Source organism: Anomalospiza imberbis, chromosome 1 (assembly GCF_031753505.1).
Source record: "Anomalospiza imberbis isolate Cuckoo-Finch-1a 21T00152 chromosome 1, ASM3175350v1, whole genome shotgun sequence".
Taxonomy (NCBI): Eukaryota; Metazoa; Chordata; class Aves; order Passeriformes; family Viduidae; genus Anomalospiza; species Anomalospiza imberbis.
Genome location: NC_089681.1, coordinates 34,264,393 through 34,291,369, shown reverse-complemented (window position 1 = coordinate 34,291,369; position 26,977 = coordinate 34,264,393). Strand labels below are relative to the sequence as shown.

General features: G+C 38.9%; 1 protein-coding gene across 6 annotated transcripts in view; it reads left to right on the top strand.

The window, feature by feature from the left end:
- The first annotated feature begins 4,712 nt into the window (after positions 1-4,712).
- C1H8orf34 (chromosome 1 C8orf34 homolog) overlaps positions 4,713-26,977 on the top strand; it is a 151,453-nt gene continuing 129,188 nt past the window's right edge. For 5 of the 6 annotated variants that reach the window (XM_068187177.1, XM_068187169.1, XM_068187160.1 and 2 more), the window contains exon 1: positions 5,154-5,287. In XM_068187177.1, coding sequence (XP_068043278.1) covers positions 5,219-5,287 — 69 coding nt within the window. In that variant the 5' untranslated portion in view covers positions 5,154-5,218. Of the gene's footprint in view, positions 5,293-26,977 lie in introns of all 6 variants that reach the window. The other variant, XM_068187151.1, reaches the window with a different exon arrangement.

Below are 26,977 nucleotides of genomic sequence, written 5' to 3'. Positions count from 1 at the left end.
CACAGTGGGGGTTTATGAATCTTGGATTTTACAGTGATTTGTTCTTGTCCTTATTGAGAGCCTGACGATAATGCAAACTTTCAAGTTCCCAAGAGCTCCTGCCCTGCAGAGAATAGGAAATCTTTTACCACAGAGGCTGTTTGTGGTCAAGATCACAATGTATAAAGGACAAAGTATCCAAAACACAGGTTGAATTCTCTATGAGAATGAAGATGCAAAGAAATTCTTGCTTTTTACAACAAGTTTGGGTCAAGTCCAGATTTTGAAGTTGCATGGCTCCTATCTTGGTGTGAATAGAAAACCATACAGAGGATATTTAAGGTTGCTTGAACTCAAGCTTGTGGATATATCATTTACTGAGTACATTTAAAAAAAAAACCCACCAGATAAAATTAAGTGTACAAAATCAGCCCTCCAGTGATGTTATTCCTAATTCTGTCAGTTAACTGGATATGGGATAAAAGGTAAATTGGATATTTCAGCATAATACAGTAAGATGCTTCAATTTCTTTTGAGAACATGCCATCCGAGCAAATCCATTTTTAGGGGAATGCTAAATAAAAAGCAAGATGACAGCTTTCTAGGTCAGGAACTGCTAGACCTTCATTATTTTAAACAACTTGGAGCACTGCAATATTTAGCCAGTGTGTGTGTGCATGTGTGCTTTTTCAAAAAATTTTACAACAGGGGTTTGTAATGTCCCAAGGCTATTCTTTGGCAATAAAAAATAATGTCTCATTTATAAAGTGCAGGAACTCAGGGATTTTATTCTCCTGGATATAACTTCAGTTCCTTTTTTTTAAAGTACAAGGATACTTTAAGGACTGCATTTAGTAAGTTGTTGACTAATGGCTAATAGCTCTTCATGAAGCAGATAATGACTTAGAATAGAATATCAAATTCAATAGAAACAATCACAGTAATGGAAGAAGAATTCTCTGTTGTAGAGTTATTACATGAAAGGAAACACTGACAAAACAGAAAGCTTTCTAAGGAAAACATCACCAGGTCTTGATGAATACTACCTCTTTTGATGTGCCTGCTACATTTTCTCTTCTCTGTAATTGTTTTTGAAAGGTTTGTTAAGGAATTTCTGATGATTTTTGATAGCTGAGAAATAAAGCACTTAATGGGAACTAGAAAGCCATTTAAAGGTTTGTAACAAATTCATATATTGCCGCTATATTTCTCTTAGACTGTAATGTCTCTTTTGTACTCCAGATGCCATCTCAAAAAATAAACTTCATACAGAGCATATGGATCAAATTTTAGCCAGAAGGGAAAAAAAATTGTTGACTTGGCACTCAGTATTTGTGACCCACAGAGTACTTTTACAGCCAGCCAAGTCATCAGTTTCCTTTTCTGCTAGGCAGTGGCAGCTCTGACTCCTGAAGAACACCTTTGCATGTGAAGCCTGGGTAACTTAACTCTGGCAATGATGAATGGGTACTGCAACTGACTGTAACTTAGAAAATTCAGTGCTCAGCATTGGAACTGTAGCAAACTTGAAAAACTGAAAAATGGATGGCAGGACTGAAATGATGTAGAATACTATGGAATTATTTAATGGGTCCCTACTTTAGCAAAGTCCTTGAACTAAGTAAGTCAAACTGGAAACGACTTATCAAAAATGCACACCGTTCTCTTGAAGAAAAGATTGCAGGGTGAGAAACCCACCAACATAACAATTGTAAGAAGCAGGGAGTTCAGGTATCACAGACACAGGATAAAAAATGAATAGAGTGTGGTCACGAGCATCTTAAAAGTAGCCCTGTTCTTTTGACTCTTTCTCCTTGTTTTTTGGGAATCTTGTTTTGTGAGGGGAATATATTTTTAATTGAGATACTCTTCATTTTTTGGTGCCCATGTGCAAATTCTTTCAGTCGTTTCTGTTCTTGCAGTTCACTGCTGAGTGCTATGTAGATGTGCATGCTCTATACTGCTCCTGAAAGAAAAATATCCATGAGATGAAACAGGACAACAGCAAAGTGCAATACAGAGACTATATTTTATTACTTAGGTTGTAAAGTAACTTAGTATTCAGTGGGTCATACAAAAAGGTTGCTAAAAGTAATAAAAAATTCAGGCATGCCTAAACCAGTAATTTTAATCCAAGAGATTCTTTTCCTTTGGTATTAAGATGAAAGTTAATTTTAAAAGACTGTATTAATACCAGTTTTAAAAACTTAGAATATCTTAATTAAATTTTGAAAATGTTTTTCTCCTAACAACTAAGAGGACAACAGGAACATATCCAGCTTTCTGTGCTTATTTGCAAATCACATGTATTTATTGATTGCTATTTTGGTGTGGCTTGTGATAAACCTAGCAACAATTTTTGTGCTTTCTTGTAAAAAAAGAGAAAAGAGTGCTATCAGTGAAGATCCTTTTCCTATTATACCATGTCACTCAGCCTATGCTCTCTGCAGGAGACACCTGAACTCCCATATTTTAGCACTCAGAAAGCTTTACTGTCAGGGAACTGCTGTAGACCTTCAACTAGGTAACAGCAGCATGAAGCTCTTGGTAAGGAACTGTCTGTGTTCTTGTCTCCCTAAAGTATCTAATCCATTATCAAAGGATAACCTGTCACTAACTCTCACAGGAGCTGTGGGGGTTACAAGATGTGTCTGTTTAGAAAGCTAATTCTACATTTGGCCTTGGAAGCTTTCCCAGCCACAGCAAGACTGCTACTGTGTCTCCCAAGCCAACTGGAAAATCTAGATTATATGTCTGGGTGAGAATTAAGAGAAGGAAAAATGGTCTAGGGAAAAAGGAAGCAAGAATGACAATGGACACCAAAAAATCCAGCATCCTTAGTAGATATTCAAAAGTCATCTGTACGTAGGGCTGGGCAACAAGCTGTAAGTGAGTCTGCTGTAGCAGGGGGTTTGGAGCAGTCGCTTTCAACCTCAACCAATCTGTCATTCACTGGGAGGAAAGAAAAAAAAGCCAAAATACAGAAATTCTCAAAACTCTGAGGTTTTAACAGTGAGATCTTTGCATCTATCTAATTGTACAATATGCAACCATAGACATTTATGCTATCTTTAAAACCTCCTTTAATAAATTCTCTTTTCTATTGATATTGCTGACAGTCTTCTTTCTTTTCTTCAGTCCTCTTTCTGGTCTACACAGCAGTGACAGTTTGCAGGTCCTGATATGGCCATATCTCAGCAGGTCTGGACATGCTGCTACTTTGAGACGTCAGGCTGTGTAGGGTTATAGAAACATATGCTCTCATTTTTGCATCATGGCGGGGGCATAATTTTACAAAGTGGGAGACTTTTACTTATTGGAGCAGTCTGGGTTCTGGTGAGATTTATGAAATTTTACAAACATTCTCATCTGATGGGAATCATTAGAGCCACTGTAGAGAACCAGCATCACTGGCAATTACCCTTATGATTGTATGATCTTCATTAGGCTGATTAAACTAGCTTTGCACCATATTATTAGGTGGCACCAGGCAATACTTTGCTGAAGAAGATACACTAAAACTCTGAGTTGATATGAATTTTAGAAGACTACCCACTGAGAATCCAAATTTAAAAAATGTGCCATTTTAAGTGACTACTATGGAAACAAACACTGCCTTAGTAAGGCTAGGATGAGCACATTCCAGCAAACCATTAAAGAATTCTACAGGCTATTGCTTACACTACAGGATGCGCTGCAGGCTCTTTGTAATACAACTTACACTTGACCTCCTTCTAGGTAGAGGTTTGAGGTTTAGGTCAGTATGGAGGACTTTGAAGTCAAACGAGAGTCAATGGCTATGGGAGCAAAACTCAGGATCTTTTGACTCCCGACAAAATTAATCCTTTTCTTTAGCGAGTTCTGAATCAGGAGATGCTTGTACTCTTGCATTTGCAGAACACTGCTTGATTGGGAACAGGCAGCCTGATTCAGCAGATGTGCTGAATGTTCCCAATAGTCCTGAAAGCTGTTTTGTGTATTTTTAAAAAATCCTTATTTAAAAAAAAGGTATTTTTTTAACCAAACAGGTTAATGTTAGTACAGCAAAATCAGTTATTGCAGAAGAACAGAAGTGTCAAACCCCAAGAAGCATGTTTTTTTCTTCTCCAAATAGAGAGAGGGAGAGAGGAAAAAAAAAAAAAAGCTGGTTATGATCCTGCTTCCAGAAATGGTGGGATACTAATTACTTGAAGACAGAATAAACACTGATTCTTTGATGCACCCATTAACTCAGTACTCTCTGAAGCCGGGTTAATATTTCTTACTTGCTCCATCGCGCCCTTGGCTGCCTGCTGGAACTCAACACAACCTGCGACCAGGATGCACCTGCATAGCTACTCAAATTATTCCATTAAGATGATCATTGCACCTAATTGGTAATTTCATTGGCATCATAAGAAAGGTCGCATTTTAAGATTTAAAGACAATTTAAACAGAAATTAAGGAAAAGCCCTGGCTGCAGTCATTGCATCCCCCTTGGCAGCGCGACTCGTTCCACTCCTCCGCGACCTTCCCCCAGCCGAAGTTTTCGCGTGCCGCTCAGGTGCCTCACGCCGGGCGGCCCGCGGCGCTCACCCCCGCCCAGGGGACCGGAGCCAGCTGGGGGCCCCGCGGCCGCCGGCGGGGAGGGAGGGCTGCGGCTTCACCGGGGGCAAGCCCCTCGCCGGGCGGGCAGGGGAGCGGCGGAGGCAGAGCAGCCCCCGCCTCCCGCCCGCTCTCCTCCCCCTTCCCCCGCTCCCGCCTTTTGTGCGCCGAGCCCGGGCGTCAACGGGCGCCGGCGGCCGCGGAGCTGACAGGAGCCCGCGGCTATCGGCCTCGGCAGCGGCGCTGTGGCGAGGGCGGCAGCGCTGAGCCGCGGCCGCTCCCGTCACCAAGGCGCTGCCTGGCACAGAAACACAGAGACGGACTGACAGACACACGCAGCGCGGAGCGGCGCGGGATCGGGCTCGCCTTTGCAGCTCCTCTCCTCCCTGCACCATGCTTCTCTCCAGGCAGCGCCCGTTCGCTGCTCCCTGAGGGCAGCCAGCTCCGCGCCCGGCTAAGCGGGCGACTGGCACCCGGCTCCTTCCCCCCGGCCCCAGTTACCTGAGTTAGCTCCGTCCCGGGCACTTTGGCAGCGCCTCCGCCCTCTCCCGCTGTGGCAGCCCTTGTGCAGCGGAGGAGTGAGCCGCCAGCAGCCGGAGGGACTGCAGCCGCCGCCGGGGGAGACGAGCTCAAGCCCCCGCCCCCGGAGCTCTTCATGGCGTCTCACCAGCAGACGAGGATCCAAGCCTACCTGGAGAAGAATAAGATCGGTCCCCTCTTCGAGGTAAGGTGCGCTCTTGCCGGCCGGCTCCTCCGCGGCGGGCAGCGGTGGGGGCGGGGGTGTCCCCACGATGGCCGCGGCCCCCCGCGCAGCCCAGGTGAACGCAGGAGCGAAGATGAGTTTGAGGCGCTGCTTCGGCAGTGCCGGCACCCCTCACTCTGTCCTGGAGCACGCGTGTGCCCTCGAGTCTCTCCTCCCCGCCCCTCCGAGCGCCGGAGCTCCGCGCAGCCCTCCCTTCCCGGCTATCCCGAGGATGTGCCCCGCTTCTTCGCCCAGCCACGAACGCGCCGCCCTCTGCTTTGCACGATCCCGCGCGGGCCGTCAAACAGGTGCCCCTCCGCCCTGCCGCCCGCGGCCCGAGTACCCGTGGCCTCCCCCGTCGGCGCTGCCGCCTCGCCCCGGCGGCCGCAGGACAGCGGCCCGGCCCCGCCGTCCGGCCGCGGGGAGCCGCGGGCCGAGCGCGCACCCGCCGTGCGCTGCGAGGGGAGGCGGCGCTTCCAACCCCCGCCGGCTCCTGGGCGGTAGCGCTGAGCGCCGGGCGCTGCACGGCCCGCGGGCGAGCCCCGAGGCGCTGCCCCTCCGTGACCGGCCAGCGGTGAGGGACAGGTGGGTGCCTCCCACCGGGAAACACACCCTCGGCACCGAGCACTCGGAAAGAAGTCTGTCCTGTGAAAAGTCCGTGTCGATGGTGTTTTCTGAAATTTTTATCTGTAGTCACACAGCGTGTTTTTGCTATAGACCTAACGTTTTCTTACAGCGATGCACTTGCAGGGATTTGTAGATGCACAGATGTGCATATTTTACTATTTCAGTACGTAAGCAGTGAATACTTAGAATTTGAAAGGGTGCTAGAGCAATCGTGATTATTACCACTTTATCATCCTGTTTCTCATGCAGTTTTAAACATCTAAATGCACATATATTATGCACTGCACTCTGACAGTATTATCATAAGGCACAAGTCTCCTTTTCTCAGTATTTAACTTGTTCTCAATCAAGCTTACTATGTATGAAATCTCTTTTATTCTGGTGTGGTGGATGCCTGGTCTTCAGTGTATATTTTGCCACCCTCCATGAGAAAGGTTCAAATTTAGTTAGAAAATTGTTCACTGATGATCTGTTTTTATTTTTTTTTTTTGTGTACATAGGCTGTTGGCATACACTGTGCTGGTTCAGTGCTAGCGGTGTTAGATGATTTTATTTTGCAATAAATAAAGCCCCATTTGATAGAACACTAACTGGGTACTAGGGAACAGCAGGTGATTTTTCTAGTTAAGGAACTGATAAAAATGGAAACATTTGTGTGGTTCAATTCCTGAATAAAATTCTGTTCAATCAGCTGTGTTGCTAGGTCTAAGTATGTAACTGACGCTTGTTTATTTCGGTGGGAATTCAGTGCTTTGGGGTTGTTCAAAGGTTAGGCCCTTGACAGCTCTCATTCTGAATTTCGTTAACCCATAGGTTTACACATTAAAATTCAAGTGAACCACTTGACATCTCTGTTCTGAGTCACTGTGTTTTAACCTAGTTTCTCTGTAGTATAAGATGCTTGTCTCTATTTGGATTCTTGTGAGATGTTTTAGTTATCAATAGCAAAGAGAAAGATTAAGAAGTTGTATTTGTTTCAGCATTTCACGTATCACCACTCATTTCACTAATCTTTGTAATGCAGGAATTTTATTGTCATAGAAAGAATCTGTGAAAGGCTCTTTGCATAACTGTGCAGGCTGTGTACAGGTTCTTAGTGCTGTATACTCCTGTATTACTCCTGTATTCCAGGAAGGCATTTTGGTGTGAAATCTACTTAAACACTAGTGACTGGTTTTAAGATATAGGGTTATAGCATTCCTACAGCTGTTTACAGTTATTTTAATCCATTACACTGGGAAGAAGAAGATCATGATTTTTGTCTCCTCTACTTCCTAATTGGCCATTTAAAATCTACTTTTGTATTTAATTTTTTTATGTACTTTTTGTTCTCAATAGTTTACTGAAGATCTGCAGCCTTTGCTTGATCCTGTAGTCCTTAGAAAAAGGAAGACAGGTATTTGAAGTTGATGGGAATTGATCAAAGACTATGCACAGATGAATCTTGTACTCTATACTAGTATTCCTATTAGATGTGCTTTATGGTGTTTCAAGAATGCCATGTGTTCACAGTCAGATATAGTCACTAACATGTCAGTTTTTCACGTGTCTAAAAGTTCTGACACATTGCAAAAGGAGATCTGTGCTTTGTCTTTCATCCAGGAACAGCTAGCATTTTCTTATACTGCTTCTGATTTGGATGCTAATTAACTGTCACTTGTCATGGATGACAGCCATCTTTTTTTCTCAGGAGTACTAATTTTCTAATACCAACTCAGAACAGAGTGGACTTGGGTTCAGTTTTCTCCAGTGTTATCTGCTGAGCAGGTTGTGACTGTAATTGCTCAATATATGCTTCAAGTCAACATTTTAGAGAGTGCATGAAATAAAACAGGGTAGCTGAGGGCAGTCACAGGAAAGAAGGACATGGAGAGAGGACCTGTGAGCTTTCTGAGATGAGAGCAGGGATAGTGATGCATAAACAGATTGTATTTCATACTTGCCTAATGAATAATCAATGATCAGGGGGACTTTACACCATTGATTTTAGACAATTACAAAGGCATAGAATGCTGATGGACGGAACAGTTGGCAGTGTACTGAAGGTGAAGTACAATTCCCCTGCATTACACTTAAGAGCAGTAGTTGCTCTCACTAGTAGGTCATTGCGTTCCAGTATCCTGGTTGTCTCTTTTCTCCATCCTGTCCTGTATTTGTGGCCTTCTGTTACAGTGGTTAGGGATTTTTGTACTTCATTAACCAGCAGTACCTACTTAAGGACATCTTTCCTGAAGTTTTGTGTGGTTTGACATTTGAATTATATTCCTAATTTGTGTGAAAGAGAAGTGTTCAAGAGAAGTGCTTGACACATGAGATGCAGGAAGACCTTAGACTCTGCCTTGGTTTGAAAGTTGTTTCCTTCTCTGTAAGGAAATGTGAGGAGTAACCTCCTGGAGAAAGAATTAATGAGCTTAAGCTGACTCAGCAAGCATTGGTCTTCTACTGACTACCAGTATCTGTTAACACATAGTAGGAAGCCCTATCCACTCAGCTATGAATGGTTACTCAGCCCAGATTCACTTGATTCCAAACATTTTTACAAGGTAAATTCTTATTTATGGGTTACAGCTGGGAAGGAAGGTGGGCGGGAATTACTGTGTACATCTGAGACTGTGTCAGTTTTGAGACTTGACAGGTTGCAAAACAAATTTGATATTGCAGCCTCCTTTTTTCCCCTTTGAATGTAGATCCCCAAGTCATGACTTTTCAAAATTGTTACTTCTCTGCCATTTCATCTTTCAGGTGCCCAAGATTTTTGCAGGTAAGATCGCTGTGAACCTATAACACAGCTTCTAAATGCCCCAGGGCATGCAGGTGTTGTTAGTGCTGACAGTAAGGTTTTAAACTGAGCCCTTATATTCTGTCAGGCTTCATGAGCATCCTTATCCTGTTTTGTGTAGTTTTTGTTGTGGGTTTCTTTTCTTTTTTCTTTTGGTTTTAGAAAGAAGCTTACAGAAAGCTTAGACTTGTGAGAGATTGTTGGCATCTGAGAATACTGTGGTTAGAGAACGAGTTTAGATTTGAGGAATGCCCTTTAGAAGTGCCTCTTTTCTGGGATTTTCGTGGTAACACATACCATGGCACTACCTGATTTTGTTTTAGATTTTTTTTCCACATTAACTTGGAATGTAACAAGAATTCTAAGTATGAATTATTTCTGGGATGAAGCTTTGCTGTTTTTTTTTTCCATCTTTCTAAAATGTGAACAGGAGGTATGTGCCTAAAATTGGCTAGGACAGAGTATTCAGAATCAGCACCTACTCATTTCTGTCTGAGTGAAGTATTGACCCACTTTGCATTTCAAGCATCCAATCCAACAAGTTCTATTTGTGTGCTAATAATCTCAATGAATAATCCTGCTGCCTGTATCCATACATCTATTCTTCTGTACAAGTGTATCTCTTTAGTATCCAGTTGTGCTCTCATTTGGGCAACCTGACAGTTAGTTTTTGTGAATTTGAAAGCTGGATCAGCACTCTTGAGAACAGATTGCAATAAATCTTCAAGAGCTCTGAGATGGATTTAGTGTTTTGGAATTTTTTGTTTTCTAGAAGTGCAGCTAAAAAGCATCCAGCAGGTACATTGTTGTTATGCAAACCCAAGAACTGTAATTTCTTTGAGCTATAAAAAGCCAAAATAACTCTTCTCAAGGTAAACATGCCAAACTCCTGGTTACCTAAGATTTTTTTTCTCCAAGTAATGTGGGATAAGAACTGTAATTTTTATTTCAAACAACATAAAGGTTTCATAATACCACCCTTAGCTTTATTTTTCTTTCTTTAGGAGACATAATTACCCTAGCAAATAGAATGGGAAACTGTTTTTTTTTTTTTTTTTAATCTATGATGGTTTTTCTTTCCCTAAATGAAATAGCATTATTGGTGTATATTATGCAGTGATATCTGTTATTTAAATAAAATAACTACATTTTTCACTTAAACCTTAGCCTTTTTGGTGATGAACACTATCTATAGTTCATCTTATGACCGACTTAGTCAAAGTTTGGTGATTAATTTTGGAGTTTTGGACTGTCTTCTGAAGCAATGTTTACCCTTGATTCTTAAATACACAAAGATAGACACCGTCAACTTGAATGTCTAATTAACCAGTTCACAATTTCTCACAGTGTAAAATTATGTTTCAAGCTTCAATCTGGAACTTGAATGACAGAGGTGAGCTCAAAGAATTGTTTTCTTTTGAGGTTGCTCAAAACCTCCAAATTTTGAGTATTTTGGTATTAAACTTAGTGGGTTAGATTCTGTTGCTAGCTTGAAAGGCTCTGTTTTATGGATTACGCTAATGTATTTAGTGAAGCATTTGATTTCAAGCAGCTAGATGAAACCTTTGAAAGGCTGAGTTTTTCAGTACTTAGGCATCACAAGTATCATTTTAGGCACTAACTGGTTATCCAGTGACATTGTTCCAGCCTGGCAGTTCCTGTTGCAGGGAAGCCAGTATTAGCTGGTTTTCAAGTAATGTGTGGAAACCAACAGTGACCTAGAAATGCTGCAGTTTTGCACAGTAGGGGGTAGGGAATCACAATCAAATTCTAATTTCTTTTTTTCTTGGTGCCTGATACAGTAAGATGTTATTGTAGCTTTAATGTGCACTGACGTAAAAGACTTATTTAAGGGGAATGTAAGTCAAAGGGAAAAATTGTGTAGAGATGTCCTTCGCATGATGGAGAATTCATCATATATTCTCATAGTTGCCATAGTTAAGTTTATCTTTAAGTAAAAACAAATGAAAGACTAATTAAAACTATAGACACACCCTTTTCCATTAGCAAACAGTTCCATAAGCAATGGCTTTATTCTTATTGCTTAGCTTTTGTGGTGACCAACAGGATGCAAATGTAAGAAATTTCCCTGTGGTTGAGGCAGTCATAATTCTACTCTCCCATGTAATCTAAGATTAAGAAAAAATGTTTCTGAATGAGGAAAATTACACTGTCTTGCTGCCTGACTAGTCAACCTAACCTCTCAGCATTTAAAAGGAGTTGCACTTTTGTGATGTTTATTCCTCTGGGAATTTGTCTGAAGTTAGTTGAAGACTTTAAAAGCATATTGGAAAAAGACAGTGAAAGAGATCATAGATACAGGTATGCACTTGTCTGGCCAAGAACATAGATAGTAATCACGTAAACCTTGTTTCCATAGTGGCAAGTAAAAATATTACTTGCTTGAAATGGAAAAGTGGACTCTCTTAATTGATTTCTTAATTGCTTTAAAAAAAAATTATTTGGCAACAGACACAGAAATAAATAAAAATCCAAGTAGTAGTTAAATTGGAAGAATTGTATCTAAAATACAGAATGATAAGGTGAAAGTATCATAATAGCATCCTGTTATTACGTTAACTTTTAATATTTTTAAACTCTCAAAATGACAATTACTTTGTTTATTGAGAGGAGGAGCAGAAGGCATTACTATCTTGCATCATAAAATACCTGGGAAAATGAGAAGTTGTTCTCACTTGAGTTGTTCTCACCATCGTGTATCAGCAAAGCCTGATTGCTCAATGCTAATGTGTAAAGCTAACAGATATGATACTGAATTTTTTCTGGCAACTTGTCTAATAATTAATCAGTCTGGATAAAAATAAGCCCATTACTACTGGTCTTATTTCTTTGTGTTTTATCACATTATGAAGTATTGTCAAAGTTTAGGATTACATTAACAGTATTGAAGTAAGTTCTTCAATTGTTTGGTTTTTTCTTTTGGTTAGTCCAGTCTTTTTGGTGCAGATCAATGTTAAGTGGCAAATATAGAGTAAAATACTTTGATGGTTTTAACTCGGCCTATAATTTTTTCTAACATATTCTTTGCTGTTATTTATTTATGCTTTTCCAAGTGGGCTAGAGAGTATCCATACTCCAGAGTCAGCTCAGACTCAGCCTTCTGTTTTTAGGAGCTTCTGGGAGGGAAGGGAACAGCTAGTACCTTAACCAGCACTTCTGTCACACGTGATGTGCTATTTCATTGTTCTGGAGCAAGTGTGTTTCTGAGTTATCTGCTTTATCATGGCATTGACTAAAAAGAAACACCTAGGCAGACACCTGTTATTAGTGTTTCTTATTTAAAAGTGTTACATAGTAAATGGAATCTAGAAACATAATATTTATACTGACTTAGAAACATAATATTTAAGAGTATTTTAACACCATGTTCTTTTACAATTTGCCTCTTATTTTGAATATCAAATGAATATTCTTTCCTTTTTTTACCAATATCTTTTATTCTCACTTGTGTCTTTTCATTTGTCTTATTTATGCAAATACAAAAGTGGGGACGAATTTCTCATTTTCAATTGTCTAATTATTATTTGGGATTTTTTCATACAGTGGGAAAGCATATGTGGTTTGTTTTCTGGGAAAGCATATGTATTTTTGTATAGATGAGGAAGGATAGAGATACTTATTTACCTCTGGACTACAAGAGGCGGCTGGAAGCATTTTATGTTCACCAACTTTTGGAACAAATACTACCCAAACACTTTAGTGTCCATAATTACTCAGACAAAAATGAGGTGTTCTTTCCTGTATTTGGTATTATCCCCCTTGCACAGATGCATGCTTTTTCTCCTAAGAAATGTCATAGGACCTGTGAAGTATAACAGAAAGACAGGTTCTATGTTGAGTCTTTTCTGCCTGAAACCCTAAGATGGGGTTAGAAACCAGTGAAAGCAAGAGCATTTTCAAATACAGTTGATAGGAAGCCCTTGGTCTCCTGATTAAAGCAGTGGGCTGTCTCACACATTACTAAAGGCAATGAAAAGCAGCACACAGCTGATAGGAGAAACAAAGATTGCAGATTTTCATCCTTGGACACAGGTAAAGAGCATGATCACTTGAAATGCAAACCTATGTCTTTGCCAAGACAACCCAAAATCCAAATCTGCTCTTAGCAGAGATGATAATATCCTTTTAAAAAGCTTGCAATGGACACGTTTTTGATGGCCTTAACTTTTATGTCAGGTCCCATATGCTGTGCTTTGTCAATTCTCCTTTGTCTACTCAGTTTCACTGAATGTTTATTTTTAGTTCCATCTATAAATGTTCAGGCAGAATCATTTGGCTGTAGTTATATTGCCTTTCTGGTTTTGCTCTTCTGTTGATTTGGGCAGTTTTCTTCCCTTATTCAAATAAAATTCAAATATTATCTTTGTTTTAAACATGGAATTTCCAGTGATACACCTCAGATTTTGGCATACATATAGCATATATAGCACTATGAGGAGATGTGTTACAGTTATGAGAAGTGCACATACAAAATGAAGAATGCATATGTGTTACTCATGATAAATAGAAGGCTATTTTACATTAGCCACCTCTTAAAAAATCTGTTCATTCAGAGAGTGGAAACTTTTAATTATGTATTCATGTGAAACATCCTTTCACCTTCCTCACTTTCCAGCTCCCTGCAATATTCAATAAATGAAATCACTCTACTCATAAACTATATTTCTCTATAATGTCTAGTACAATGCACTTACTATGCAATAGCTCTTTTGTTGGCTTTTGTAGGAGCTGCTTTCTGGGGCAGGAATCATGAGAGTTTGGGTCTTTCAACTGTGTTGGAGCCTTTTTAGTTGAATCTTTCCTCCTATCATAGTTTGTTTTACTCCAGACACTCTGATGGTTTAGTATTCAGGACTATGGGTTATGAGGCTGATTTAATAGCCAGTTGTTGCAGGTTCTGTTCATCTTCATTTTTGGCTGCACATTCCTGCTGCCCTTGTTCCAGAACTGGTAGTTGTGTCATGTTACAGTTACCCAGTTGGGGAATATGAAATAGAAGAAAATGAAGTCTACAAAGAAGTGAAAATTATTCAGTAGGCTGAGCTCAGTGGGTCACCACGTAGTCTGATGAGGAATGTGTCGTTGACTTGGGAGAGAAAATGTAGGTGGCCTGAAGGTGAAGGGAGGGAGGGAAGGGAAGAACAACTGCTTTTCTCCAGGAGCAAGCTACTGGGTAGGCATGAGAGATTTGGAAAGCTTGTGTGCTTGTTAGCATCTTATGGATCTTGTCTTGTAAAGGTGCAGTTCCCCATAGGCTGGGGGAATGTCATGGAGCCCAGTTGATTCTGTGAAGGAGCAGAAGAGGGAATTGAATAATTAGGGAGGATGGCTGAACAAAATAGGAGGAAATAGACCATACGAATACACTGTGAGAGTGAGAAAGGATAGGAAATGGGAGAGGGTGGGATGAAAATTATTAATGCTGTATTACCAGCATGTTATTTTTGTTTTCTATTTTATTTTTATAATCTTGGTCCGTACTGTCAAGTGGCTACCTGGAATCTGTACTTTCCTTTTTTAAAGAAAGGTTCTAGTGGTGGTGGTTGCTAAGAGTATAACCAAAGAGTGAGAAAGACAGGGAAAATATAACTTATTATGTAAAGAGTATGGATGTTTTGCCGTGTCTGACTCACACCTCTAGTACTTGATCTTGGATGTATTTCTTAGGCATGGATTTGCCAAAGAGTTAAAGGTGTCCTTAGCACCACTATTAATACTAGCTCCTGTGCCATGAACTCCTTCATTAAGAAAGAGCTACATTCCATTTTGACAGGTGTTGTGCCTCTGCTGATATTTGTATGAATGGAGAGGTAAACAGATTGTGATTGTGAAATATTCCTCTGGTTGGGTATCTCTATCAAAGAGAGGAATTCTGAATGAACATAAGCTCCATGTTCATTTTGGTGCACTAGTGCAGGAAAGCTGCTCTGTGTTGTTGATAACAGATTTCATCCTAGAAGCCGAAATAAGTGGAAGCAGTCTCTTCTGGAGACATGAGAGATGGTTCATAGAACTGAAAAGGAAGGGTAGTTTCAGCTGTAGGTGACCTTTGAAGAGAGCCTCTGGAAGCAATTATGCATAGGCCAGTTAGGAAGAGAAAAGTTTTATGATGCAGACTCTCATCTCGTAGAGATGGAACTGGGGGCTTTTGTGTAATTAAGGATATTATTTCACTTGAAAGAGAAGAAAAGCGAGATGGGATAATTTCCATTACTGAGTGTACTAGGATTTCTCAGACTGAAATGTGTGTGCATGTGCATGCTCTATGAAATGCATATATACACTGTGAAACATTGGGACAGGCCTGAGAATCCCATGTGTGCTGGACAGAGATCCCATATAAATGTGGCAGGTGTTGTGTGTTCATGTTCAGACACATTGTGTTAATTGCACGTGCCCATTGCATGCACGACATGCTCAATACACCCAGTGCAACCTGGGTGTTCATCCTCCTCAGGATTCTGAAGAGTCTTGTCCTTTCTATGTAATGAGGACAAAACAGAGATGTCCAGAGAAATGCAAGTGGAGAAGACCAAGGTTTGCAGATGCAGAAATTCCTCTGGTGTGCTGTATGAACCACCACCCATAGTTGTGCTGATGACATACTTTTGCATGATGTAGAAACATCAGTTAAAAAAATTAAAAAAGGTGTTTCAGAGCTCCTCCTAAGTGTGTCATGGTTTAGAATAATGCTGTTAGATAGTCATGCCTGTAGTCTAATACAAAGTGTAAGACAGTGAAGCTATTTGGAGACAGAAGCCGGATGTAGACTTACCAATAGGGAACAATTCAGAGAGATAAGCACAAAAAGAAGACTAAATTGCTAGAGTAACAGATTTAATCTTGATTTCTTATTCCCTGAAGGAGAAATATCTGAAAGAAAAAGACAGCAGGGGAGAAAAAGAAGCTCAAGAGAATTTATTTTATTCTATGTTTCCCTGTGATAATACAAAAAAAAGATTAGAAAAATGAAGTTGGCCAGAATGAAGATCCACTTAACATTTAAACACTGAAAAAAAAGTTAACTAGTAAGAAGAGGACATAAAATATATAGTAGTTAGGATACTAAAATGATAGTCAATTATGTGGCTATATTCCTACTTTTGCTGATGCTGTCCTGCTGCATTATTATGTATTATTTTGTGCTTGTGTTTCCCCTTCCTTTGTCTTGTTTGTCTGCATAGAGCCTGCAAACCCCACTGGCTTCTATGGTCTTCACATGGTTTAGGAGTTTTCACAGCAAGGCCCTTAGCTCATTATGGTCTTTCTGCCTTCTCTTCTTTCATTCTGTTGCTTCAGTGCCTGGTAGTGCTATTAATCCCATTAATTGGTGCCACACAATCAAGAAAAAATTGATTTCTCCCTCCTTCTCCACTGCTTAGTGTGGAAATGCAGAGCTCTGACAAGTCTCAAGGCTGCAGCGCAGTCCATGTGAGCACGCTGTATTCCCACAGGGAGCCCTGCTGCAGTTGCTGAGACCCTGATTTACAAGAAGAAGGCCTTCACTCATAACCAGGCAGATTTAGTATAATGTTAAATAAAGAACAATCAAATCATCAGGAAGCTTTAATTGGGCAATCACTGTCAGGGTTGGGAAGTTACTTTGCAATCTCGGAAACAAACAAAAATGTACACCAGTGACTCACAGACGTTTTCTAAATAAAAAAGCATTAGAAAATCAGACTAATAATGCTTTGACTGTTATTGAAAATAGCTCTACAGCTTCAAAACCCTATCATCATCTAAAATCACACAAATTTCAGCTTCTCAAAATTAAGTGATTTTTAGTTGCCTAAGCCATTGCAGTCTTGATGGTAGAAGTGTCTAATGAGAAATGATGGGCCTAACTCCTGTTCTAGGTATAATTCAATTATCTGTCCTTAATAATTACTGTTGCTACCCACAGAAAGTCTCCAGTTGTTAGTACAGCAGTACCTCTTTAAATATCCACCTAAGGCTCTAGCTTTCTTGTAAAATATAGACCTTTAGTCCTTTGTTTGAAAACCTGAGCCAGAGGACAGCTCCTGGATGTTGCAGGTTATGTCCCTGGTAGGCTAGTGAGGACATGGTGACTAAATCCATAGTGACAGTTTATATGGAGGAGATAGTCTAGGTGCAAATGATACTTTCCAGGAACATATCAGTTCTGTGTATGTGTTAAATTTACCTTGTTTGGGCTAGAAAGTGACTTTAGTAAGTTGATCCATATGATATAATTATTAGTGCTCATATTTTTTATGTATTTAAAATATTTTTTCCTGCTACTTTTTCTTTTGGGAAAAATATATTCATTAACTTGTGTTTTTTTGGTACACAGAGACTGATAATAATTTTTTTTCTTGTTTCATAATTACGCTTTGCATTAATGGCTTTAATATTGCCATCATATGTGTAGTTTAGCTAATCTATAACTTACAGAGTGGAAAGTATATCCAGCTTATGTAAGCTAGTATTTATTTATCTGTCCCCCTTATCTCAGACCTACTTTATTTGTGGGCATGATAGAAGTGTCAGCCTTAAGCCTGTACAACCAAAGCACTTGGCCTCAGAGGTCAAAGAGTGGTGTCCAACATCCTCTCATTTCAGAGCCTTTTTTTTGCAGCTTGGTATTGACACAGTTCTCCGTTTTCAACTGCTCTTTAGAGCTACTGTGAGTTTTTTCACATTACTTCCTTAGGTGAGGGTATTTTAAGGGCTTAGGCATTCAAATTAGTTCTAATGAAACAAATAATAGCATTAGACCTCTCTTCTGTTAAACATGTGCCTACTGTATGTGGTCAACAAAATTTGGTATTTTTCCTCATACAGTTCAACTGTATGTTCACTTCTGCTCATGAGTTGTCTTTTGCTGAAGAATTCTTTTCTGGGCATGATCATAGAACATTCTTCCTCTAAGGAGGAAGTGTCTTGTCTGAAGGAAGCTTTCCAGTGACTCTTTCTGTGCAGAAGTTGTATATGGGGATGTGTTCTTCCTCATGGTGCTTCGCAATGGGCAATACAATTGTGGAAAGGAAGGAAGTAGAGTGAGAGGCTTTTGTCTCTTCTGATGGTGATCAGATCTCTCTGTTTTGTGACATCTAAATGCACTTGAGCATTCAAGTTCCACACAGGATGTTGTAGTTGTGTCTAGGCACAGGGAATTGATTTTTGGTTGTGGAAATAAGTTAATGCAGGACTGTCCTGATGCACATGTTTAGGTTGAATTTTTGACATTACATACTGCAGGATTAAAGTAAAATATAGTATTTCTTAAATGAACAAAGTTAAATATTATTTAGGTATCTGTACTGTTCTGAATATGACTACTGAATTATACCTGACATTTTATGTTTTTACATGCCTTCTGGGGAATACGATTGTGTCTTTTTTCAGGGTACATTTCAAGGTGTTAAAACAGAATGTAAAATATTATCCTTCCTATATGGAGTTAAATAAATTGTCTGCTGCAAATCTCTATTATCTTAATATTGTATTTTCATCTTCTGGCTGTAGCAAAGGAAAGGTATCATACCTATTGTGACAAAAATTGTCCTGATATATTGCAAAAGGGACTTGCCTGATGAGTTTTGAGTCTTATTCCAAGGCAGCACACAGGCAGTAAATGAGGTGAACAAGTAAATCAGTGGAGAGGATCTTGGACCATGCATTTTCAGCAGGGTAATCTTGGTGCCTGCTTTGCAAGCACAGGTTTTCTCTCATAGGAGCAGCCAGCTGGGCAGCGTGGTGTTCATCTTCAGTAGGTGGTGTCATCTCCTGGGCTCAGACCTCAGCATTGCCAGCTGTGTGTGTTTTGTAACCCCCAACCCTGAAGGGCCTGATTTCTGGGAGAAGCCCAGACGACAGCCTGGGAGTGCTTCCCCAAATTGCAGCCTATTTTAGATGGAGACAGGCAGTGACTGTAACTTCTCAGGGCTGAGGCAGAGCAATGAACCTGGCAGTGCCAGTGGGAAGCATTTTGGGAACCTCGGAAAGTGGCTGGAGGCATGTAGAACATGGTACCTCTGCCCTCAGTGTTAACATTTCCTTTTCTGTGTAATTTTGCCACTGTGTCTCTCCTGCCTGATTCTTCACAGTTCATGCTGCATTCTAAACCTGTATACTTCAAGCCTGCTGCACTGTTCAGGTCAAAATGGACACCTGCATGTTTTTTCCCATATGTGTTTCCAATCTTCAATTTTTAATTTTTTTTTAGTCTGATTATGATTGAATCATCATATTCAGAAGTTTCTTCACCTTAAGTAGCAGAAATATCTATTTTAATTTCACTTGAAACAAAGAGATAGTCCATGATGGCAGAAAATGTTAGAAATCTGACAGAAGTTTGTAAAAAATATTAAGAGAAAAAAAAAAAATCATTGAAGCATTTTCTTTGTCATCTTGGTTGCTGATGAGGAAAATCATAGAGGTATTTTGACTTAACTGATGGATGATAAAAATCCATATGGAAGCTATCAGAGTTGTATTTTGCTTTCAATTGAACTGGAATTATTAAGGTGTCTTCCTGGTTGGGGCTGAAGATAGATTCAGGTACACTGATATCTTTTTGAAATGAAATAGTTGCCAGTACCATGTGGTAACATTTAATAGAAGATAGTACACAAAATGGAGGAAGATCTCTAGAGTATAAAAACAAATTAGTCAACATTTCTTTTTTATTATTTAACATGATTATTTAGATATTTACCAGAATTTTATTAATTAATGCATTTATAATCAAGTTTTGTTAAATCTGTGGACTGATGGCTTCTGCATAACAAAAGATTCTTGTATTCATGCAATAAAGAGACCAGTTATTTCCAATTTCATTGTGATTGTTTTTTTTGTTTTTTTTTTTCAAATAGCAAAGTTTAAGTGTGTTAATTAAGCAAAAGCTTAATCTATACTTATGTGGACACTGGTTGAAATAATATAAAAGTGTTACTTGTAATAGTAAAAAGATTTTCCAGTTGCCGTTAGAGAAGCATTGAGTATTAGTTATGTTGAACCAAACTGAACTTGACTAAGTGTTCTCAAAAGATTTTAGAACTTGCAGAGAGTCTGCAGTGGTGGTTACCCTGACAAGATAATGCACATCTTGTGTTACCTGTGACAGGCAAATCAGTGTGACCTTTCCTGTGCGGGGGGTGGGAATAGGATGCAAATAGTTTTAAGTCAATCAAACAACTGCTTACATGTGAAATAACCTCTTTGTCTTCTTAAAATGCCATGTAAAAAGCACTTATTATTATTTAAGGAGTTCCATGCACAGTTGCAGTATATAAATTCTACAAACATAAAAAAACCTCTTTGTGTTTTGCTGTGGTGAAAATGAATTTCCAGATTTTTCCGTGGCAATAAATTCTCACCTTTCCAGTTGAGAAATCTCTGTTGTATTGTTGCATATTAAACATTTAGATCTATTTAAAAAGCTGATTACAACATTGGTATTAAGTCTTATGAGACCAAGACAATCTCTCACAGGTAAATAACAGGAAATTAAGATGTGTATCTGAATAGATATTAATCTATTCAAAGTGTATGAATAAAACTTGTAATTATACTGCATATTGCTCATAGTTATTTAGTTGCTGTACTAAAGGAACACTTCCAAATTACAAGATTTAAGTAATTTTTTAACAATCAGGGAGCATGTATTAACTTCTTTGACATGTGTTTAGTGAACATTACTGGAGCAAACTTAGCGTTAATTTATGTAGGCAGCTAAAGTCAAGGTAATTAATTCTGTGTTAGAACTTCCCCACCCTGGACTCTGGTAACTCACATTCTCCATTTTGTGTCACTGTAATTTTTGGTTATTATTTGACGCTCCATGTGAATAGTTTAAAAATTCTTGGTCAAGATTAAGAAAAATATGAAAGCAATTTTTATAGTAATCTTACTGCATAGAAGTTACGCCGAATATTTAATAACTTTGACTATACACACTAGACAGTAGAATGTTTTAAAACATCATCTCACATTTATCTTTCTGTATAACTTTAATAAATCTAATGGTATAGTAATGCAAAGTTACTGGAGGAGTGTTTGGGAGGAGAAAGAAAAGCACCTGGGAAGTGTGGTGGTTGCTGCACACTTTTTTAAAATGTGTATTATCAAAGTTTTCCATGGGATGCAATTGAAAGGATTTCTATCAATCTTCAAAACATTCATTTACCTTTTTTATTTTTGTTGGCTTCCAGAAAGAAGGAAGTGTTCATAATTCTAAAATCACAGAGCAGTGATCTAATTCATCAAAGCATTTTAAGCATGCCCATGGCTTTGTAATTATGTACTTCTCAGGCATAAAGAATATCTAAGATTAAGGGCTTTGCTGACACAACTCCTCAATATACTAGTTGGTTTTTTCATATATGGCCTTCTTCTGATCACCACTCATAAACCCTTGATAACCCTTTCTATAGTGGTACTGTGCTGGGTCTGACAGGGACTGGATTTTCTTCACTGCAAGCCTGTATGTTGGTGTAGTTCAGATTTGTGGCCAAAGCAGTGTTGGTACACCAGCCTTTTAGCTGTTGCTTAGCAGTGATTGCACAGGCTCATGCCTTACTCTGTTCTCTCTGCCCACCAGCAAGCAGGCCCGGGGGGGTATGGATTGGGAAGGGACACACCTGGAACAGCTGACCCAGCCTGGGCAAAGAGATATTCTGTACCATATATTTTCATGCTCACTATTTAAACTTGGGGAGTAAATGTTCTGAAATATCTGTTGCTTGCAGACTGGCAAGGCAGTGGGAGGTGGTGAGTGACTGCCTTGGTGTCACTTGTTCTTTGATTTTGGTTTTTTTCCTTCTCTCTTTCCTGTGGTTATTAAGCTGTCTTTATCTTGACCCATTAATTTTTCTTGGTTTTGTTCTTTTCATTTTTTCCCCATCCCACTGAGGGTGGGAATGAATAAATGGCTGGTGTGTGCTTGGCTGCTGGTTTGGGTCACAAAAATACCTGCTACTTCAGTTTCTAGCATTACCCTTCCTCAAAAATGTGTCACACAGGTTGAAGCTAAGTCAGTGAAGCTTAAACTGGAAATACGATGTGATTTTTTTTTTTTAACAGTTGCAGTAATGAATCATTGCACATGGTGGAACAAGTGATTTCAACTTAGACCTTGAAATTGAAAGGAGATTACTTCAGCTGATAAGAGAAAGATTAACTCCAGCCTGTTGAGTTAGCTTTTAGGTAAGGCAGTGACGTGCAGTCAGTGTTGTTTTATGCCTGTAATTTAAGTCCAGGTTGTAATAGTCTTTCCTAGTCTTTATCTATGAGTATTTCTTTTGATGTAAATCCTACAAATCTTTCAGAAAACCAGCAGTTTTCATTTTCTTTAGCTGAACTGTAAAGTGCATGCCTTGAGGGCAGAATTTCAGTAGCTGATAGAGTGGATGGAAACTGAGGAAGGCTTCTGAATTATGCTTCAGGGAAACCTAACAGTGTTTCTGCAATAACATGAACTACCCTCATTTGATAAATCCTTGCTGAGTTAAGATAATTATATGGTAGGCATAATTCCACAAGTGTGAGATTGTCATGCAGAGATACAGGATTGCAGAAAGCTATCATAGGAAATCTCTGTGGCTTGGAAACTAAACTATGGGACAAAACATGATAACTGTTGCCATGAGTGGCATCTCTGAGAGCATGTCTTTAATCTTTTCTATTGAGAATTATTTAATGTTTTAGAGTAACCTAGTAGCAGTGACTTCTCTCTTGACAGCATTATTGGAATGCTTGAATGGGAGAAAGGAAGTAGTTCAGTATTTCTGAAGGTGACTGAAGGTGTTTGAAGCTATTTTGTGAACTCAGAAGTGGTAAAATAGATTAGGGACAATGATATTTGAAATACTAAGATTGTGAGAGGAAAAAACCTCAAAGGATAAATGAGTGAAAAGATGCAGCAAGAGGTTCAGATAGATATTGCATATTATAATTTGTGTGGTGGAGTTTGATAAAGTGTCATGAACTTTCTCAGTGAAACTTTGAAATTGTCCACCAGACCCCCTGCATTCCTAAATACGTGCACGAGTTGGAATTATTTCAGATAGAGCTAGTTCATCTGAGTCAGGGAACTGATCTGCAAAGGATTTATAGTGGAACCAGTCTACTGTTTCCATTCTGCTCTCCAGAGTCCCCCTAAAAAATGGTTAGTAATATAGCCCCCAAAAATGGTCTTTTCTTATTGAATTGGTACAGATACTTACTAGATGAACACTTAAGAAAGACAGCTATTAAATGATGTTTTTTTTACAGACTTCCTCCTGTTATTCTCATTCTATGAAATGTTACCTGTGCCACTAGTCCCATACCTTAGATTTCCCCAACAATGCCACCTTTAGGGGAATTTTGTTTGCACCAAAGCATCAGAGCCACCATATCAGCTTTGTACTTTCATTTTACTTCTATGTCCAAAGTGTGGGTTGTGTTCCCATGCTGTGTACTACAGTCTTGTGATATTGAATTTAACTGCACAGCTGTCTGAAATGGCATCAGTGAGGTGCTGAAAAAAGAATGTGTTGATTGAAAATTTTTTAGTCAATTCCAGGTAAAAGTCTGAATATTTTCATGAGCAAGCTGAATAGGACTACTGTTTGTTCTCAACTATTATTCTGCTATGGTTACTTTGAAGTAAACAGTATGGTACAGGCATATGAATTTTATTTGTGTGGAAATCTGTGTAGGATTGAATATTTTATAGGGAGATGTGATGATCATTTCATGAACATAAAATATGTTGAGGTCCATTTTGTTCATAGTTTATAATGTGATTCTACTACTTTTAATGAAAAATTGCTCAAGAATATTTAAAGCCTGGGTACTTTGCAAAAGAAGGATGCTGGTATTTTTCATTTATTTCCATAGAAATTAATATTTTTATTATAGAAACAGTCATTTAAGCAGTCATTTCTGCTCTCTTTTAAGAATTTCAGACTCTTAATTTAGTCAGTAAGAATAATGTTAAAATATACTTGTAAAGAATTACTTTTTTTTTGTTTACATGCTTTGTTACTGCAGTAATCAGAATGGAATTCTAACAAAAAAATGTCAGTCATTAAAGAGTTTCTTAAACCTACTGTCCTTCCACAAGTTTTCCCTCAGTTTTGTATCTTCTTTGTTTACTTATAGTCTGTATGAAGGGGTTAGCAAGTCTAAATTTAGATGTCTAAGTGTCCGAGCTTCACTGTAGTCAATGCATATATCTCCAATAAGTCAGTGGAGCCAGGAGAGCAATTCTTCTTATCCTGAGTGGACATACTCTGGCTGGTCAGCTGGGAGACATCTAACTCCTCATGACTTCTTTATTGACAAAGTCACTACTGACATCACTGTGAAGACTTGCTGTATTTAAACTTCTAATTTAATCCATGAAAGGCAGAGTGTAACACAGCCAGAATCTTTGAATGCTGTGCCACAGTCTGTAAAAGTCTGTACAGTTAAAACATGATTGTTGTGTAGTTACCATTACCAGTTGCAGGGCAAGATAGAATGTCTCTTAATTAACTTAATAACCTGGTAGGTACATTTAGACAGGGCTAATTAGGACTTTCTTGTAATCGGGCTTATGATTAATAGACTATGAAGACTGTTTAATTTGTATTAAACACCTGGAAAGTTACAAGGAAATAAAAATTTAAGCCTTCATTGAATAACTAATAGAGGACCTCAGGATAGCACAATAATGAAAGATATAAAGAATTCTTTATAAAATATTGTTTACAAATTCTAGTATGTTCTTTATAAATAATATATTAAACCATTACTTCAGACCTGGTGTTTTTTTTCAAGATCTTTTGCAGCCTCATTACACGTGCATGAACCTCTCTTGGAAATATCCACAAATGAACTTCTACAAGTTATTGTTTTAAAACAGTCTTAGTAACATAGTTCAATAAAACTAGTGAATGTAGGAGCATAGGAAGATACCTTTACAAGGTATGAAGAAAGAAGAACTGGTTTTCACAGTGCTAGGTAAAATCCATGAAGCAGTTAACTGAAAGAGCTTATATCACCTTCCTGTTCTTTCTCATTCTGCAGAGCCTAATTTGGGGCAATAGAATTAGGAAAGAGCAGAAACTGATGTATTCATCTGAGTGCTCTAGTCTGTAGTAACCATGGAAGTTTCCTTTGGCCCCTTTTCTGTGCTCCAGTGTGTCTCAAGGGTGCACAGGGAATTCATAATTACTGACTTCCGAACAGCTTCTTGACTTGATACACAGCTGGGAGGAAGAGACTGTGTGGAGTCCACTGATAGAAAAGACAAAGGGATGTAGAGTGAAAGGAGGACATAGCAGTAGAAAGGAGATAGGAAGAGAGAAATTATGGGTAGTAAGCAATTCATTTGGCATCATGGAGACCCAATTTGTCATGGCTTTTTATTTGTTGTTGTAAGGCATGTTGTGCACAGAACAATAGACTTGCCTTATTTGAATTGTAGAAAACTAAGAAATTTGAGCTAAAAATGTGAAAAGTATAATTAATATTTTTAAGAGACTTATCTTTAGGTGTCTTGCATTTTTGTTTTTATGAAGAGTTGAAACTTACCTGATGATTTGTTAATGAAAAAATTAATCTCAGTTTCCATAATCTTGTGCCATTTTTGTTCTGCTTTTAATGCAGAGGCGTCTTCAGTGAGACTAGTTGGTCTTTTCCCTTTTCTTTTTCTTGTGAAACCTTGCCTACTTAGCACATTGTGAGTCAGATCAGACTGCTGCTAACCAAAAAGGAATTTTATTTTTGTACCTTGTACACTTTAGTTTTTCTTATTTAATACATTCACTTTTGTAATCTTTTTTTAGAGACATTTCAAACACGTGAAAGTATATTTAGAGTACCATGTAGTATGTTATTCCTACTGTCTATTAAGTTGTCACCTGAGGAACAGATGAGGTCATTAGATAAGCTTTTGATAATTTAATCAGAAGTTTAAGTTAGTTTTGCTAGAGAATGGTGCTAGAATGAGAATACCCTTTAGCTGCCGTTCCTAATCTCTAATATCTTTTCACCTCCAGAGAAGCATGTATTTTTACTTAAAAAATTAGGAGAGCACTCACTATGTACAGTTAATGTTGGTGAAGCTTTGTGCTTGCTTCTTGTTGGGTAGCTTGGGTTTGGCTTTATTTTTGTTTTTCTTGCCCTCCAACCCTCCCACCTCATGGCATAGCCAAGCAACTGAATGCAGGCAGCTAGCATATTTCCATGTAATTGCCAATTTGCTGGGGATGACAAAAGTCTCGAAGAAACGTGAGCTTGAAGAGGACAGGTTGAGAGCTGAGCAGATGGAGTTGTGTCCCTTGATGAAACTGGTAGAAACTGGATGAAACTGGTAATTGTGTCCTTTGGCAGAAACTGGCCAGAAGAGCAAAGGCAGTGAAGGTCATGGAGCTGTGATCCTATTTCTGGGATGTCTGACAGTGTGTGAGGCAGAAGGATATGGAAGAGCGATAACACCTTCACCATGTGAATGTGAATTTGCACAGAGTTTATGTCTGAAGCTGTTGTTCTTAGAGTGGAGGTGTTCTTTGCACCTTGTCCAGAGTTCAGGAACTCCATGGAAAGTGGTGAATTGGAGACCACTTCCAAACCTTGCTTGAAGCATCTTAAGAAGTAGATTCCCAAGAGTTTCTTTACTCCCTTTTTGCAGTGGAATACTTGTTGTAAAGAGTTTTGTCTTCCTTAAATGGCAGATTTTATAACCTGAGTTGCCTTTATGTTCATTTTAAGTTGCATTTACTTTTGACATTTCTGAGAGTGCTTGAGGCAAATTAGTTTGAGGCTTATTACACAAATAAGTAGGTTTTTTCCTGAACTTCACACTCTTCAGTTTATGAGGATTTTGGCAATGTTATTTTTTTTTCCCACTTTAGGTGTACAGGATTCCTGTAACACATTTGTTATTCCAGATAAAAGTAGCCTCTATCTACAGTTTTTAAAAATTTCTAAGTGCTGTCTCAGAACAGGACTGATTATTCTCTGGGACAGCACAGATCTCTGTATCACTCAGGTCTTAGTATAACAGTAGGTACAAAAAGTGATACTTTTTAATAGAATCTAATTTCACATCACCTTGATCTTTAGGTTTTTTGCTACATCTCAGAAGAGGTAAGGAATCCTGTAATCAGTTTTATTTTATTAGATTAATTTTTGTTACTTAAAGACCATTTCTTCCTGCTACAAGCAAATCAATTATGACAACAATCAAGTAGCATTTGTCTTACATTGATATGTAGGCATTCTAAAATTTCTCATTTTTCTGTATT